The sequence below is a fragment of the Oryzias latipes genome, chromosome 4 (genome assembly GCF_053564925.1).
Source record: "Oryzias latipes strain Hd-rR chromosome 4, Olatipes_Hd-rR_3.1".
Lineage (NCBI taxonomy): Eukaryota > Metazoa > Chordata > Actinopteri > Beloniformes > Adrianichthyidae > Oryzias > Oryzias latipes.
The window spans coordinates 30443615-30457967 of record NC_136240.1 but is presented as its reverse complement, the minus strand read 5'-3'; the positions used below and the strand labels follow the sequence as shown (position 1 = coordinate 30457967).

The window sequence follows — 14353 nt, the reverse complement described above, 5'->3', positions numbered from 1 at the left end:
GAATATTGTGGACATTTTTCATTGTTTAATTGTTAAAATGTAACAAATTACAAAAAAATGAACTTCTAATTGTTCAGGAAGTATGCTAAAACCTTCTTTAATCCTTTTGAACAAATGCAAAGCTGCCCGACAAGCATTTTGTAGATTATTGTTCTTCGTCATAAGCAGATGGGACCTACTTTCAGTCTGTACAAGGAAACTTTTAAAGCTGAGGTTTCAGCATATGTACGCCCCCCACATACCTTCATGTGTGTGTGTGTTTTTTTGGAGTCTCTTTTTTGTGTTCTGACAGCAGTAAAATTTACTTTAAAACTATATATTTGGCTGAAAATAGGAAGACATTTTAGTTTCAAAAGAGATTGGATCAGTTTATTGGGCTGTTTAGATGCCTCATTTTTTTCCATTTCATTTCATTTCATTTACTTCTCCTCGTTTTCACAAATCATCAAAGCATGGTGATAATGCTGTTTGTCTTCTATTTGCTGTACATAACTTTGTAGTTGAAGACAGAATAAAGAATTCTAAGACCAGTTTTGTGCTGGTTCACCAGAATGCAAGTGTTCCCTTTCTACTGAGACATGGTGGGTAAATGTGTTTAGCACCTTAGCACCAAAACCCACAAGAGTTTCACAAAACCCCAGTTCGATTTGTTGCCCTGTTTTCACCGTAGGGTAATCAAACAGTGAGCATTATTGTCTTTGCCACTGAGCACCAAAGCAGGATGTTCACATTGTGAAACAAGATCTGGACCCTTTGATGTTTGTCGACTGAAAGCTTGTAAATTACTGCAGAATCTGGACAGAAAGGACCATGACATAGTTTTCATAATCCTTTCTTCCTGCGCCTTTGAGCCAAAATTTCACCCTCACTACACTTAAAAACGCCCTAAAATTTGAACGCACCAAAAAATAAATTTTGACTTTGTGAAACCCCCCCCCCCCAATGATGACACCACAGCAGGAGAAACTGCCCAAAAAAAAGAATGGTGTGTCCAAAGCACCTACAGCTTCGTGGGCATTTTGTGACGTCTAAAACTTTTTCCATTTTTGCACAATATGGGAAAATAAAACTTTTGTTTGAGTGAAGTTTTGTTGACCTTAGGTAGGGGTTGCCATCTGGAATTTTCCAAAAATCCTCACCTCAGTAGCAGCTACAACTTTGACCTCGTCCCAGGGATTTCGATCCATAGCCTCTTAACTCCTCGAGCATAATTTGGAAGCTACTTGGTGAAAAAATGTTGGTTTTAGAAGTTGTAGATTTTGTGGCGACCTCATGAAAGTGGCGTTCCCGTGTTGCGTGAAAATTTTCAAACCTTGGCTCAACCTGAACAAAAAGATTTTACATATGATATGAACGTAACAGGAATGCAGACCGTGGTTAACAAAAAACCTCTGTTGCCAAGGAAATCCAAAAGTTTGCTTTTGCTGATTCTTCTAAAAATTACATATACCTGTGTTTGTCACCCAGAACCGGCCAAAAAATGAAACAGTAGCTATGGATGGAACAAAAAAGCCACAATTTTAAATAAAAAGTCGTCTTATTAATAAAAAGTAGTTTTTTTCATGAATTAATTCTCATGCAGGGGTAGAAGGGAAGAGAAATACATGTGTGGCAGCCGCTCAGCCAGTGAGGGCGGGTCAAAGGCGGCGGTGGCCGGTTGCGCTGCTTGCACATTTAATCATATTTGTTCTTTTTCATTTTTATTTTTTTTAAAGAGCACACTCAAATATAGTTCGTCTGCAGGAAGACACCACCCCCAACTTCTTGTCACTCTGCTTTTAAGAGAAATTCCCCCCTCCTTCCCACCCACACACGCAGGTTTGTGTCGAGCTCTGTCTGATGCGCTTTCACCCTTCAGCTTAGAGAGGATGAAACTCAGAGCACGACCACTTGTCACTTGATAGAATGGCAGTGTGGCTGAAACAGGCAGTTCTGCTGTTACTCACAGGTAAGACATGAGCGCAGACTTTTAGCTAAAAATATAACCAAAGGACAAAAGGAACTGATATGTTTTGATGTGTTAACACTTGAAAATCTGTTTTGTTAATGGCTTTTGGTAATGATTGACTTGAACTCTTTTTGAATCTTCAGTGGCAGAAGCAGCCGTGGTGGGAAATTCAAATGAAATTATTCTGAGTGAGTCTGGAGGTCATGGATCACCCAGGGAACAGTGGAATATTTCTGCTCGCTCTCTAAAATTCCAGTGTGGCATACCAATTGATGGTAACCGCTATCGAGTGATTTTTTATTTCAAGGATCCAAATACCAACATTACCCTGAACTGTAGCACTATGATTCGGGGAAACTCAAATTCCTCCACTACTCTACCAAAGGAGGAGCAAACAGGAAAGTGCCAAAATAAAACACAGCCCAACAAGTGCTGCGGTACAACATGGGAAATACAAAACCTTACCAGTGCAAACAATGGATTTTACTATTGTGAAACTGTAGTAGAGCTTCCTAAGCTAACTAAGATCAAGAGCATGGAAGTGGAAGTTTTCATTGGTGAGTATTACTTTAGAGAATACACATCAGTCTTTAAAAATGACTTCTTTGAAAACCACCTGCAAAGACTTTCTGTATGTTTGTATGAAGCACTGAAGCACAACATCTGTATTGTCTCCCCACATTCTGGACCCCAAAGCAGAGGCGGTTTAATCTACGGACAATGTGGGCGTTCGCCGAGGGCGCAATCTCTTCTGCTATACACACTGGGCATTTGATGAGTTTAACACGGAGATATTATGGTGCTCACACTGGACAATCAGGGAGGGGCTTCTTCTTCTTTTTCTTTTGTTTACTATCGCATGTCCATCACCTACATTTGAACAAGGCTTGGTGCAAAATCTCATGACATAGACACGAAACAGTTCGGTTCATTGTTAGCATCCTTGCCAGGTGAGTGGCTTGGTTTACCTTTTTTGGAAAAACAAACGCATATGTTGCCAGGATCGTCAGCATGTCTGGGTTCACAAGATACACAAGCTACACTTTGAGTTTGGTGAGTTCCACACAGTCACTACCAAAACCGAGTTCCTGATTGGTTAAAGTTTGACCTACTTGAATTGGCAACACGAGTGCAATAGCCATGCGTTTTGTACATAAAACTAGAAAATGGTCTTAAAACCTTGCATAGCGACGTGTGAACATGAGTTTTGAACATGGGAGCGCATAAACGTACGTAAATGCGAGTTTTGGGCTTCCGCATTAAATACTCCTGGACTCGCGTGTATCTACGTGAGTTCTTAAGACCATTTTCTACATACAAAACTTGCGGCTATTGAGCCGAATAAATCTTTCAAACTTTGATCAGGGACTCAGATTTGGTAGTGACATATAGATGGTGTTAATTTCTTTCTATGGAAGTGCCAACCATTTGAAAATTGATCATTGAGCAGAAATTAATCATTGTGGTTTGTGCCCAACCGGAATTATATGACACCAAGTCTTTCATGTATCAGAATAGAACTGTAAAAGAAAAAAAATAGAACAAGATTCACACCACTTTGATATTTTGCACCAAGCCTCTCATGAATTAGTAAGCGGTAGAAAAGAAAAAAAGAAGTCCCTTCCTGTTTGTCCAGTGTGAACATTCGGGGCTAAAATCGGTTAAATAACCTGCGTTTAGCAAGTTCCTTGAGGCGCGTCACATGCCCGCTTTGAACATAGCTTTACGGCAGCCTGATTGGTGCCCCGCATGCATGAATGCGTCTACTTTAGCTCGAGATGTTAACAATAATAGGTGCTTCTTTAAATGTTCACAATAATGTAAAAGTTTACTTTTTTAATGTTGAAAAAAATAGAAAACATTTACGGATCAGGACTGTACAATCCTTATTGTGCAAGTGCAAAGTTTGACCGTAGATATCTGCATAAGTGCAAAGTTGGTCTGGACAGCTGGGCTGGATCGTTGCACATATTACACAGTCCACCTACAGAATATTGTACATGACACTCCACACCTAGTGCAAATTTCTCATCTTGTTGTGAAAAACAGAAAACATTGGATTTGTCAGGATATTAACACTAATGTATGTGATATTTAGCCATAATTATGAGTAAATTAGCAATTAAATTTGTCTTTGCTTTAAATGTTCCATAAATAAAACATTTAAAAACAATATGATCATAAAATAATTCATAATCATCACACAGATGGGTAGATACAAAATGAGACTTTTTTTCCCAAAATGTCTGAGTGAAAGTGCAAGAAAAAAAATAGGAGTCTGCATCAAAGTGGATTTGTTTCCATCTTCTCACTTATCTTGACTCTGGGTGTTTGACAGACAGAAAAGTCTAGTCAAGTTGTGGAAAACGGACAAAAGATCAAAGGAAACACCAGCGTCCAGTTTAGAACGAAGAGGAAGTAAAAAGCACTCCACGAATAAAGGAATACAGGCGGTGTCCAAAATTAAGACAGCCAAAATTTTTGTTCAAGGAGTAACATTTTGAGCAATATTTGGCAAATGAAGGTTTGCACTAAACTAGACTGGTCCTGTTAATTAGCCTATTGGTAGCTTTCATCTGAGCTCTTCTGTCGTTGTCATGTGGTTCAGATGCAATATACACAATCATTTGTCTTTTTTGTTCAGTTTTATGTGACACTTGAGCAGAAAAAACAGAAGAATGTGTTCTTTCGTTTCCATTGATGTTCATTCATGAAGCCAACGGAAATGACAGAAATGTATTCATTCCTAATTGGTGTTAGGGTTATATTCACCTATATCAGTTAATGAAGTAAAATAAACAATATATGATGTTCTTGTGGTAGTATATAAACAGGCCGTGAGTTCTTGGAGGTGGGCTTTGAGGTTCAGGCGGGGGAGGGGAATTCGCCTGGGGCGCCAAACTGGTCAGGACCACCTTTGCCCCAAAGACTGAGGAACGCTTCTTGTATTAATTGTTACAGAGGCAACCTCAGTGGAAAGTGCAACATTGTCTAGCAGGACGGAAACACAAGGTATGTGTGTGTGTGTGTGTGTGTGTGTGTATGTGTGTGCTGTTTTGGTCTCAATGTGGTGTGTGGGTGTGGGGTAAGTGGTACATAATAGTCCCTGAATGCACAGGTGCTGTTTCTGCGTTATCATTCACATCCTTATCAGGACATGATAATGATGAGACAAGGCGTTCCACTTATTCATGCAGCTGATGTTCTTCACACGTTGCTGCTCTGGGATGTGATTGAGAAGATTATTCTGCTCTCTAATTGAGCCAAGAGGTTCTAATTTTTTTACGTCCCACTTCAATCATCTTTTGATCTATTGTAAAAGTGTTCCCAGTGGTCTTCTAATTAATATCATGCTGTTTATAACAAAATTTTTAAAAAGTTGTTTTCAAAAACATAGTTTCTGCAGAGCAGCATAAGTTCATTAGAAATTCACCTCTGAGTTTGGGGGGAAATGTTGGTACGGAGAAAAACCTGTCCCCACACTATCCACATGTTAACACGCTCTCCTGCTAGCTTACAGCCCCTCACAACCCCAACCTAACATTACAGGTGTAACAACAACGGCGAGGAAAACAAAGAGGTGCATCAGAATGGAGTGGAACAGGGAGCTTGTAGCCTGCCGATTGTAGTTTGTACATGATATCTAAAAGGTTTTTCAAACTGCAATTTTTTTGTTTGCTCCTAATTCACAAATATTTGTAAAAGAAATACTAAGAAACGCTATGTCATAAGTGCAAATTTTCCTTAAATTTATCCTCCGTCATGACAGGAGTGTCACAAGAAGATGTCAAAAACATCGTTTTTATTGGAGTTGGTCTTTAACGCTGAGTTTTCCTTTTACAGTACCACCAGTAAACATCCCATCCTCCTCACTGTGGCTGTGGCTCCTGGTGGGTGTGTCTTCTCTCATCGTGGTCATCCTGATGGTTCTATGTGTGATCTTCAGAAGAGCGTGCCTCAGAGGTACCAGTCTTTCTGCCTTCTGCAAAGTTTGCGTTGTTGATCTAATTTCAGAACAGCAGATACATTTACAGATTGCAGATAAGCTTTGCACACATTCAGCGAACCCACTTTGAGATAAAGAGGTCAAGAGAAAAAAAGAAGACCTGTCAAAAAAAGTTTAATTTTTCCACCAAACATTTGCGTTAGCTTTGTGAGGTGATGCTATCTGGAAACAGAACAGAAGATACAGCGGACAGATGGACTTTGACTTTGATGGGTTTGCTGACATGTAAATTGTTTGACTACAATGTCATTTTTTCTTCATGTCTTGAGTTAGGAGGTGTAAAGATTCCAGGGAAAATGTGGGACACTTTTTAGCTTCTCACAAAGTGAGAGTCGCTTTCTTTCTTTGGCAAAGATCGCTGATATGACTTTTTACCATGAAAGTTCAACATAAGCAAAAGTTATGTTTCATCTGCGTCCGTATTCATCTTTCAGATTTTGTTTTACTACTGTTTTATAAACTGTCCATCTTTAAAAGCCTTCAAAGTTCTCCTTGTTTCTATCTGGGTTACAGAGGAACTAGACCCCGTCTATGCAAACACCCAACCCAAGAGCAAGGAGTGCTCGCCCCGGCCTGCGCCCCGACCCGATCAGCTAAAGCTGGACGGGCCCTATCAGAACCTGCGGACCCCGAGCCCCTCCAGGAGGTACGAAGAGGGCAAACGCAGATTCAGACCCTGACCAAACCAGGGGTGCACAGGACAATCCATCCCCCGAGTCTTTATGTTATCTGCTTCTAACCATTAATTTCCGTTTATCTTACTTTCTTTCTTTTTTTTTGGAAATATATGTATCGAACAAATAGCTTGAAATATAATGTATATAGGTTGTTCTGTTTTTGTCATGCAACTCTAAAATGTTGCCTGTAAGTTGTCTTTTTTTCTATCCGTGCAATTGTTCAGATGATTGCTTTTGAAAATTTTAAATGTGATTAAATGTATAATAAATATAATAACAATTGCATATAGTCGCACAAAAGAAACATTAACACTTTACTTTTTTGTTTGTTTATGTTTTTTAATAGGAAGTTGTCTTGCACTTTGTTAAATTCTCGTGGTGACATGTTCACTTTGGGCCACAGTTGTTGCTTCAGAGATCGAGGTTGCCCCTTGAACATTTCACATCTCGTCTGATCTCAGAAGCTGAGCAGGGTTAGTTAGGCCCTGGAGGTGACCTGTGACCACCAAGTGCTGTAAGATACTGTTACCACCGGGAGGCGCTCTCGAGTGTTGCCTGTGCTGGTCCAAAGTCTGGTTGACTGCAGCATGTTGGGTCAGAAACGGCACCCCCAAAACCCTGTGAAGCCAGATCCCTGGTGTGAATTGAGGATTACATCTCTAAGGAAACAGGAAACTGTAACTTTAAACCCAATAGTTTCTCTCTGAGAGTCCATCACACATATCTTAAACTATTCAAAATTGCTGTTTGTAAAATAAAAAATTATAAAGACAGAATTAAAAAAAAAAAGAATCTGAACATGATACATGTTATTTGAGCACAAAGAAAGTAAAAAAGAAATGTGTTTTCTTGAAATGGTGGGCTTCTTAAAATTAAAGGATCCTCTTAAAACCTGCTCAACACGCATTCCTTTTCTGAACCTGCTGGATCCCTTCCAGGGTCTTAGAATTGGATGAGCCTGTCCTGGCTACTGTTGGGTGAAGGTGGGGTACACCCTGGATAGGTTGCCAATGTGTTGCAGTGCTGTACATTTCCACAGTACACACACAAGTTAGAGTCCTTTGTAGAGACTTTGTAGCATGTTTTTGGGCCATGGAAGGAAGCTGTAGTGTCTCACATGCATGAGGACAAAGATGATGCCTAGGGTGAGACTGACGATGTTAACATGCTTACCACTACACCACTATGACCCCCATAGCACGTTCATTTAAACCAGGAAGCTTTTTTAACCACATTGTAGTTTTCAGTTCTTAAGAATTAGCCTGACGTTGGTCATTCTGTGTATTAGTTCTCTTTTGCATTGCTGATGCAGTCAATAAATCCGTTCCTTTCAGTACTTTTTGCTCCTTTTCTTGATATCCCATCACATTTTGACACACTGTTTCAATGTCAGTATCATCACATTGTTTTGTGTTGGGGAGAAGTTGCAGAAAATGAAAAGCGACGAAAACAAGTTTTGCAATGACTTTATATCTGCGCACTTTCCTGAGACTTTAAAACAATGGCGTCTGTTCTCAAATAAGTTTGAAATTGAAGCACAGTTTTTATTTTGTGCCCTTCTTTGTGTTTTCATAACACGTTAGACTTTTCATTTCTGCTTTGGAAGAAGTTGTGGTGTGGAGTTCCAGACAAACACATTTTTTTCAAACCACTTCGGCTTTTTTCAGGTAATGTCCTACAAGAGAAAAAAAGGTGTAACTGAACTGATACCGTATGACACATGTCAATTTATCTCAGGTGATCACATATTTAATTCAAAACTTGTTAAAAAACAAACTTGTGTAAAGCTGCTTTCAGCAACGCATGTTCAAGCGGCCACTTCCAATGAAAAATCGAGGCATTTCGCTGTTCTGCATTAAAAAAACTACCACATACTCGCTGCTACACAACATTTTCTAACCGTTTTTGGGCTCCGCATAGAAAACATAGTGATTTAGCATGTGTTGAAAATTAAACCAGGTCAAACTTTGACTAATCAGAGACTTGGTAGTGACATTTGGATGGCGTCTCTGTTAATTCACCCTACTGGGTCCTATATTATTTATTTTATATATTATTTATTTTGTACATAAACAACCTTTGTAAAGTTTCTGATTTGTTAAATTGTGTTATATATGCTGTCGACACTACTTTGTATTTATTAGGAAATAATCTGGAAAAGCTTCTTGCAGACATAACAAAAGAAATATCCATAATCAAACAATGGTTTGATTCAAACAAACTGCCTTTAAATAAAAATAAAAAACAAGTACATCATATTTGGCTATAGAAAACTGCAAAACATTTCTGAGGTAAGATTGAGGATGTTGTTCTTGAAAGAGTAAATGAAATAAAATATCTTGGAGTAATTTTGAATCATAAATTATCATGGAAACCACACATAACACATATTCTCTCTAAATTTTAAAAAGTGTTTTTTTTTGTTTTTTCCTCTTCTTTTTTTTTCTTTTTTAAGGTTCTTTCAATTTGTAGGAAGATGTGATGTTTGTATGGGAAATAAGCCTTGGCTTCACATGTTTCCATCCAAAACAAATGTTGTGGATAATTTTAAATGTTCAGTCGTTGAAACATAAAGTACAAAACAATAAACTTCAAATTGTTGGTTCAGGTAAAATACCATCAGAGACCATCAGATTTAAAGAAAGCTGCAAGCTGCGATAAAACAAACAATGACAGCATTTCTCAGTTATTTAAGGTTCAGGAAGTATTCTAAAACCTTCTTAAATCCTTTTGAACAAATGCAAAGCTGCAAGAATTTTGTAGATTATTGGTCTTCGTCATAAGCAGATGGGACCTACTTTCAGTCTGTACAAGGAAACTTTTAAAGCTGAGGTTTCAGCATATGTACGCCCCCCCACATACCTTCATGTTTGAGTCTCTTTCCTGTGATCCGACAGCAGTAAAATTTACTTGATAACTGAATTTTTGGCTAGTAGGAGGAAAGTTTGATTTCAGAGCAGTTCATTGTGCTGACATTAGCCGTATTATTTTTTCATTTTTCTGCTCCTTGTTTTTCATAAATCATTAAAGGATGGTGATAATGCTGTTTGTCTTCTATTTGCTCTACATAACTTTGTAGTTGAAGACAGGATAAAGAATTCTAAGACCAGTTTTGTGCTGGTTCACCAGAATGCAAGTGTTCCCTTTCTACTGAGACATGGTGGGTAAATGTGTTTAGCACCTTAGTACCAAAACCCACAAGAGTTTCACAAACCCCCAGTTGGATTTGTTGTCCTGTTTTCCCCGTAGGGTAATCAAACAGTGAGCATTATTGTCTTTGCCACTGAGCACCAAAGCAGGATGTTCACATTGTGAAACAAGATCTGGACCCTTTGATGTTTGTCGACTGAAAGCTTGTAAATTACTGCAGAATCTGGTTCCTCTGTTCTCTTTGTATTTAGGAGAGCTCTTTTTCTATCTTTTATACTTTAAAATAGCATACTTATATACAGTTCTTTTCGTCTTCCGCAGACAGCCCCCCCCCCCCAAACCCCAGCCCACATAGCAACCAACGCTGTCACTCTGCATTTAAGAGAAATTCACCCCTCCTTCCCACCCACACACGCAGGTTTGTGTCGAGCTCTGTCTGATGCATTTTCACAAAGGCAGCTGAGAGAGGATGAAACTCAGAGCACGACCACTTGTCACTTGATAGAATGGCAGTGTGGTTGAAACAGGCAGTTCTGGTGTTACTCACAGGTAAGAAATAAGCGCAGACTTTTAGCTAAGAATTAAACCAAAGGACAAAAGGAACTGACATGATTTGATGTGTTAACACTTTCAAATCTGTTTTGTTTATGGCTTTTGGTGATGATTGACTTGAACTATTTTTAAATCTTCAGTGGCAGAAGCAGCCATGGTGGGAAATTCAGATGAAATTCTTCTGAGAGAGTCTGGAGGTCATGGATCACCCAAGGAACGGTGGAATATTTCTGCTCGATCTCTAACTTTCAAGTGCCTCATTCATGCTGATTCTGTCCGCTATCGTGTGACTTTTTTTTTCAATGATACCAAGAACAATTCCCTGAGCTGTCAGACTGGGACTTGTGGTAATTTGGAAACCTCCACTACAAAGCAGGAGCAAAAGAATCAAACACAGCCTTACATGAAGTGCAACTGTACAACGTGGGAAATACACAATGTTACCAGTGCAAACAATGGATTTTACTCTTGTGAAACTGTAACAGAGATTCCTGATCTAAGAACGAACAAGAGCACGCAAGTGGAAGTGTTCATCGGTGAGTATTGTTTTAAAGAATACAGTTCAGTCTTTGAACAAAACTTCTTTGAATACGACCTACAAAGACTTTCTGTATCTCTGAAATGCTTAAGCGTCCCATCTTAAACAGACTCAGTATTAATCTTCACATTCCCAAAGACTGAGGAAAGCTTCTTGTATTAATTGTTACAGAGGGGAGCTCAGTGGAAAGTACAACATTGTCTAGAAGGACAGAAACAAAAGGTGTGTGCGTGGTTCTTTTTGGTCTCCATGTGATGTGTGGTACTTGGTATAGAATAGTCCAGACTCTGAATGCATAGGAGATGTTTTTGCATTTACATTCATATCATTTTCAGGAGAACATCAGGACATGTTAGGGATGGGGCAGGGTTTTTTCTCTGTTTGCTAAGAGTTACACTACAAACTTCCTTTATGCTGGTGGTGTTCTTCACATGTCGCTACTTTGTGATGTAATTGTGAAGATTATTAAAGTGGGTCAAGAGGTTTTAACTTTTTAACGCTGAGTTTTCCTTTTACAGTACCACTGGAAAACAGCCCATCCTCCTCGATGTGGCCGTGGCTCCTGGTGGGTGTGTCTTCTCTCATCGTGGTCATCCTGATGGTTCTGTGTGTGATCTTCAGAAGAGCGTGCCTCAGAAACAGAGGTACCAGTCTTTCTGCCTTCTGCAAAGTTTGATCGCACATCAGAACAGCAGATACATTTACAGATTGCAGATAAACTTGATACAAATTCAGCAAGCCCACTTTGAGATAGTGAGGTAATGCTATTTAAAGATACTGACAGATGGACTTTGACTCTAAGCGGATGCTTAAGAGGTGTGATGACATGTAAACTGTTTGACTAAAATATCTTTTTTCTCTGTGGCTTGGGTCTAGATGTATAAAGATTTAATATCAAATTTGAGAGTTTTTCACAAAAAGGTATCTACCTATTGGTAAGATCATTGACCACAACTTTTTCACATGAAAGTTTTTAGCTCAGTTCTCCTTTGAGTTTATTACATTTCTGATGCAGGAGCATTTCTTATTTACAAAAAAAACAGGAAAATTTACTTGATCCCTTTAGAAACCCAAGTTAAAACTTCTGCAAGTGTTTCCATTCATCTGGATCAGATTTCATCCGTCTCTGTCTTCATCTCTCAGAATTCTGTTCTGAGGATGATTTTCTATCCTGCTCTAACTAAAGTGATGAAGGGGCTCTAAGACCATCTTCAGTAAACACTATCTACTGTTTCAAACACCCAAAAAAAGAAGTCCTTCTGACTTATTACAATTCATTTTCATAACTCACTGTGAGACTAACACAGAAGTAGTCATCCGTGTGGTCTGACCACAGGAAATGCCTAAAAGACAGAGCAGCAGAAGCAGAACAGCCTCATGAGTTGTCTTTAATGTTTCTGCCACTGCAAAGGCTTTTGCATGTATGTTAATGTTACATACAGGAAGATGTTCTAGATTAACATCAGTTTGGTCTCAATCTTGTACATGTGCTGTTAAAAGATCAATCAAAAATATTTAGTAAAAAAGGAAAAGAAAACATCTTTTAGGCATATTTTTCTCATACTTTAGTTTAAACAAAAGCTGTTTCTTGATTGACGCGGAGCGTCCCAGTGACATTTGACGGCTGGAGTTTTAAGAAAAATATTTGTGACAAATTTACAACCTTGGCACAAAAAGACTTTATAGGGTTGGCAGTTCAGATTAAAGGATTCAGGAAAAATTTCCATTAGGATCCAACTCAGACTGATTCAATGATGGAAATGATGGAGAAGACATTTCATGTGAATAAAGTGTGAATCAGTGAGAAGTCACCCTGTGAATTTTGAAAGGCAGCAGAATGTTTGCTGCTTTACAGACAGAGCACGGCTTCGATTACATTTAAAACATTTTTATAAGGAGAGGTGAAAAATGAAAACATGGTTTTATTTTAACTTTGACGTCTGGTTGTGTTGTATTTTTTGCTTTGTTTCATGTGTTACTGTATTCTGTCTTCACATAGAAAAATTATATCGGGTGGCTCATATATAGACGAGAACAAAGGTGATAAAAGTCAATCACACTCATTTAGCTAGAGGAGAAACTGGAGAAAAATCAACGTTTTCTTTATACATGAAAGCACTTAAAAAATAAGATGACTCAGAAAGCAAAAAGTTTGTGCAACTCTTTTCTTGTTTATTTATTATGTATTTGATCATTCTAATGTTTAAGAATTTTTGTCTATATAGTTTTTGTTGTATTTTTATTGTTTTTCTTCAATATCAATACATTTTGGTCCTGACAAGTAAAAGCAAAGAGTAAAGCAATGAGATAAATCCAATACAGTTGATAGATGTTCTTTAACACAAAACCAACAAATGAAATAAAATAAAAACATAATTAATAATAATAAATAAACATGAACACACCAGCAGTTTGGCCCCACTCAGATGGTTCCCCGTTAAAGGACCTTTCATCTTTGTTCTATTGTGTGTCCATCTTTAAAAATCTTCAAAGTTCTCCTTGTTTCCATCTGGGTTACAGATGAACTAGACCCCGTCTATGCAAACACCCACCCCAAGAAGAAGGAGCGCTCCCCTCGGCCTCCGCCCCGGCCGGATCAACTGAAGCTGGCCGAACCCTATCAGAACCTGCGGACCCCGAGCCCCTCCAGGAGGTACGAAGAGGGCAAACGCAGACTCAGACCCTGACCAAACCAGGGGCGCACAGGACAATCCACCCACCCAGTCCTCATTTTATCCATTTTCATCCACTGTTTACCCTTTCTGCTTTTCTGTAAATATATATATGAAAGATGATTTAAATGTGACTTTTCAGGTTGTTCCGTTTTTGTCATGCGCCGCTAGATGGCGATTGATGTCGCTTTTAGAGAATATTTTTGCTTGTAATAAGTTTTCTTTTTTAAGTTACCGTCCGTTCAATTTTTTTTTAAAATTTAAATTAAAATATGTAATATTTGTATACGTTTGGCTAAATCATAAACAAACTCGGTAAAACTGTCTTCCTCTGGTGACAATTAAATCAATATTTAAATATAGGCTGCATAGTTTTTTTTTTGTTTGTTTCTTGTTGAAATGACTTTTAGATTATGATAAAGGGTTTCCGGATTTATGAACCGCTTGGAGTGAGAGAAAAAAAAGAACGCACACACCCAAACCCAGGCCGGTTACGACGGAGTTTTAGGGCCACGGTGAGGAAAAAAAATTATGGCCAACGTGGCGAGATTAAAGTCGTCATGTCGACTTTAATCTCATCATGACGAGAAAAAACTCGACACAAAGTTTCGAGAAAAAACTCGTCTTGTCGAGATAAAAGTTGAAATAAAGTTTCGAGATTAAAGTCGCAATGTTGCGCGCGAGAGAAAAAAAATCGTAAATTTACGAGATTATTGTGGAAGTGAGCATGCAGAGCAGCAGGTGATCGCCGTGCAGCAGCAGAGCAGACCGACTAAACGTAGCTGAACAGGTGAGCTGAATGTTAATTGA

At 38.6% G+C, this 14353-nt stretch overlaps 2 protein-coding genes across 4 annotated transcripts; both read left to right on the top strand.

Moving 5' to 3' along the window:
• The first annotated feature begins 1786 nt into the window (after positions 1 to 1786).
• LOC144981254 (uncharacterized) lies at positions 1787 to 7967 on the top strand. 2 transcript variants are annotated; one of them, XM_078946272.1, is made up of 5 exons: positions 1787 to 1948; positions 2092 to 2505; positions 4910 to 4960; positions 5792 to 5911; positions 6468 to 6763. In XM_078946272.1, the coding sequence occupies exons 1-5, from the start codon at positions 1906 to 1908 to the stop codon at positions 6632 to 6634; spliced, it is 795 nt and encodes a 264-aa protein (XP_078802398.1). In that variant the 5' UTR covers positions 1787 to 1905; the 3' UTR covers positions 6635 to 6763. The 2 variants fall into 2 exon arrangements, with proteins under 2 accessions (XP_078802398.1, XP_020558281.1); XM_020702622.3 differs by lacking the exon at positions 4910 to 4960 and having other exon boundaries at positions 1789 to 1948; positions 6468 to 7967.
• A 2225-nt stretch (positions 7968 to 10192) lies between these two features.
• On the top strand, positions 10193 to 13903 carry LOC105353998 (uncharacterized). 2 transcript variants are annotated; one of them, XM_011474377.4, is made up of 5 exons: positions 10193 to 10330; positions 10474 to 10869; positions 11043 to 11093; positions 11390 to 11515; positions 13392 to 13705. In XM_011474377.4, exons 1-5 carry the CDS (start codon positions 10288 to 10290, stop codon positions 13556 to 13558), a joined length of 783 nt encoding a protein of 260 aa, XP_011472679.1. In that variant the 5' UTR covers positions 10193 to 10287; the 3' UTR covers positions 13559 to 13705. The 2 variants fall into 2 exon arrangements, with proteins under 2 accessions (XP_011472679.1, XP_011472680.1); XM_011474378.4 differs by lacking the exon at positions 11043 to 11093 and having other exon boundaries at positions 13392 to 13903.
• Positions 13904 to 14353: the final 450 nt, after the last annotated feature.

Bases quoted from the DNA above. Each gene is read 5' to 3' on its own strand.
- LOC105353998 (XM_011474377.4), top strand. From the start codon at position 10,288: ATGGCAGTGTGGTTGAAACAGGCAGTTCTGGTGTTACTCACAG. The intron at 10,331-10,473 runs GTAAGAAATAAG...TTAAATCTTCAG, and splicing joins AGTTCTGGTGTTACTCACAG to TGGCAGAAGCAGCCATGGTG. The intron at 11,094-11,389 runs GTGTGTGCGTGG...TTCCTTTTACAG, and splicing joins TAGAAGGACAGAAACAAAAG to TACCACTGGAAAACAGCCCA.
- LOC144981254 (XM_078946272.1), top strand. From the start codon at position 1,906: ATGGCAGTGTGGCTGAAACAGGCAGTTCTGCTGTTACTCACAG. The intron at 1,949-2,091 runs GTAAGACATGAG...TTGAATCTTCAG, and splicing joins AGTTCTGCTGTTACTCACAG to TGGCAGAAGCAGCCGTGGTG. The intron at 4,961-5,791 runs GTATGTGTGTGT...TTCCTTTTACAG, and splicing joins TAGCAGGACGGAAACACAAG to TACCACCAGTAAACATCCCA.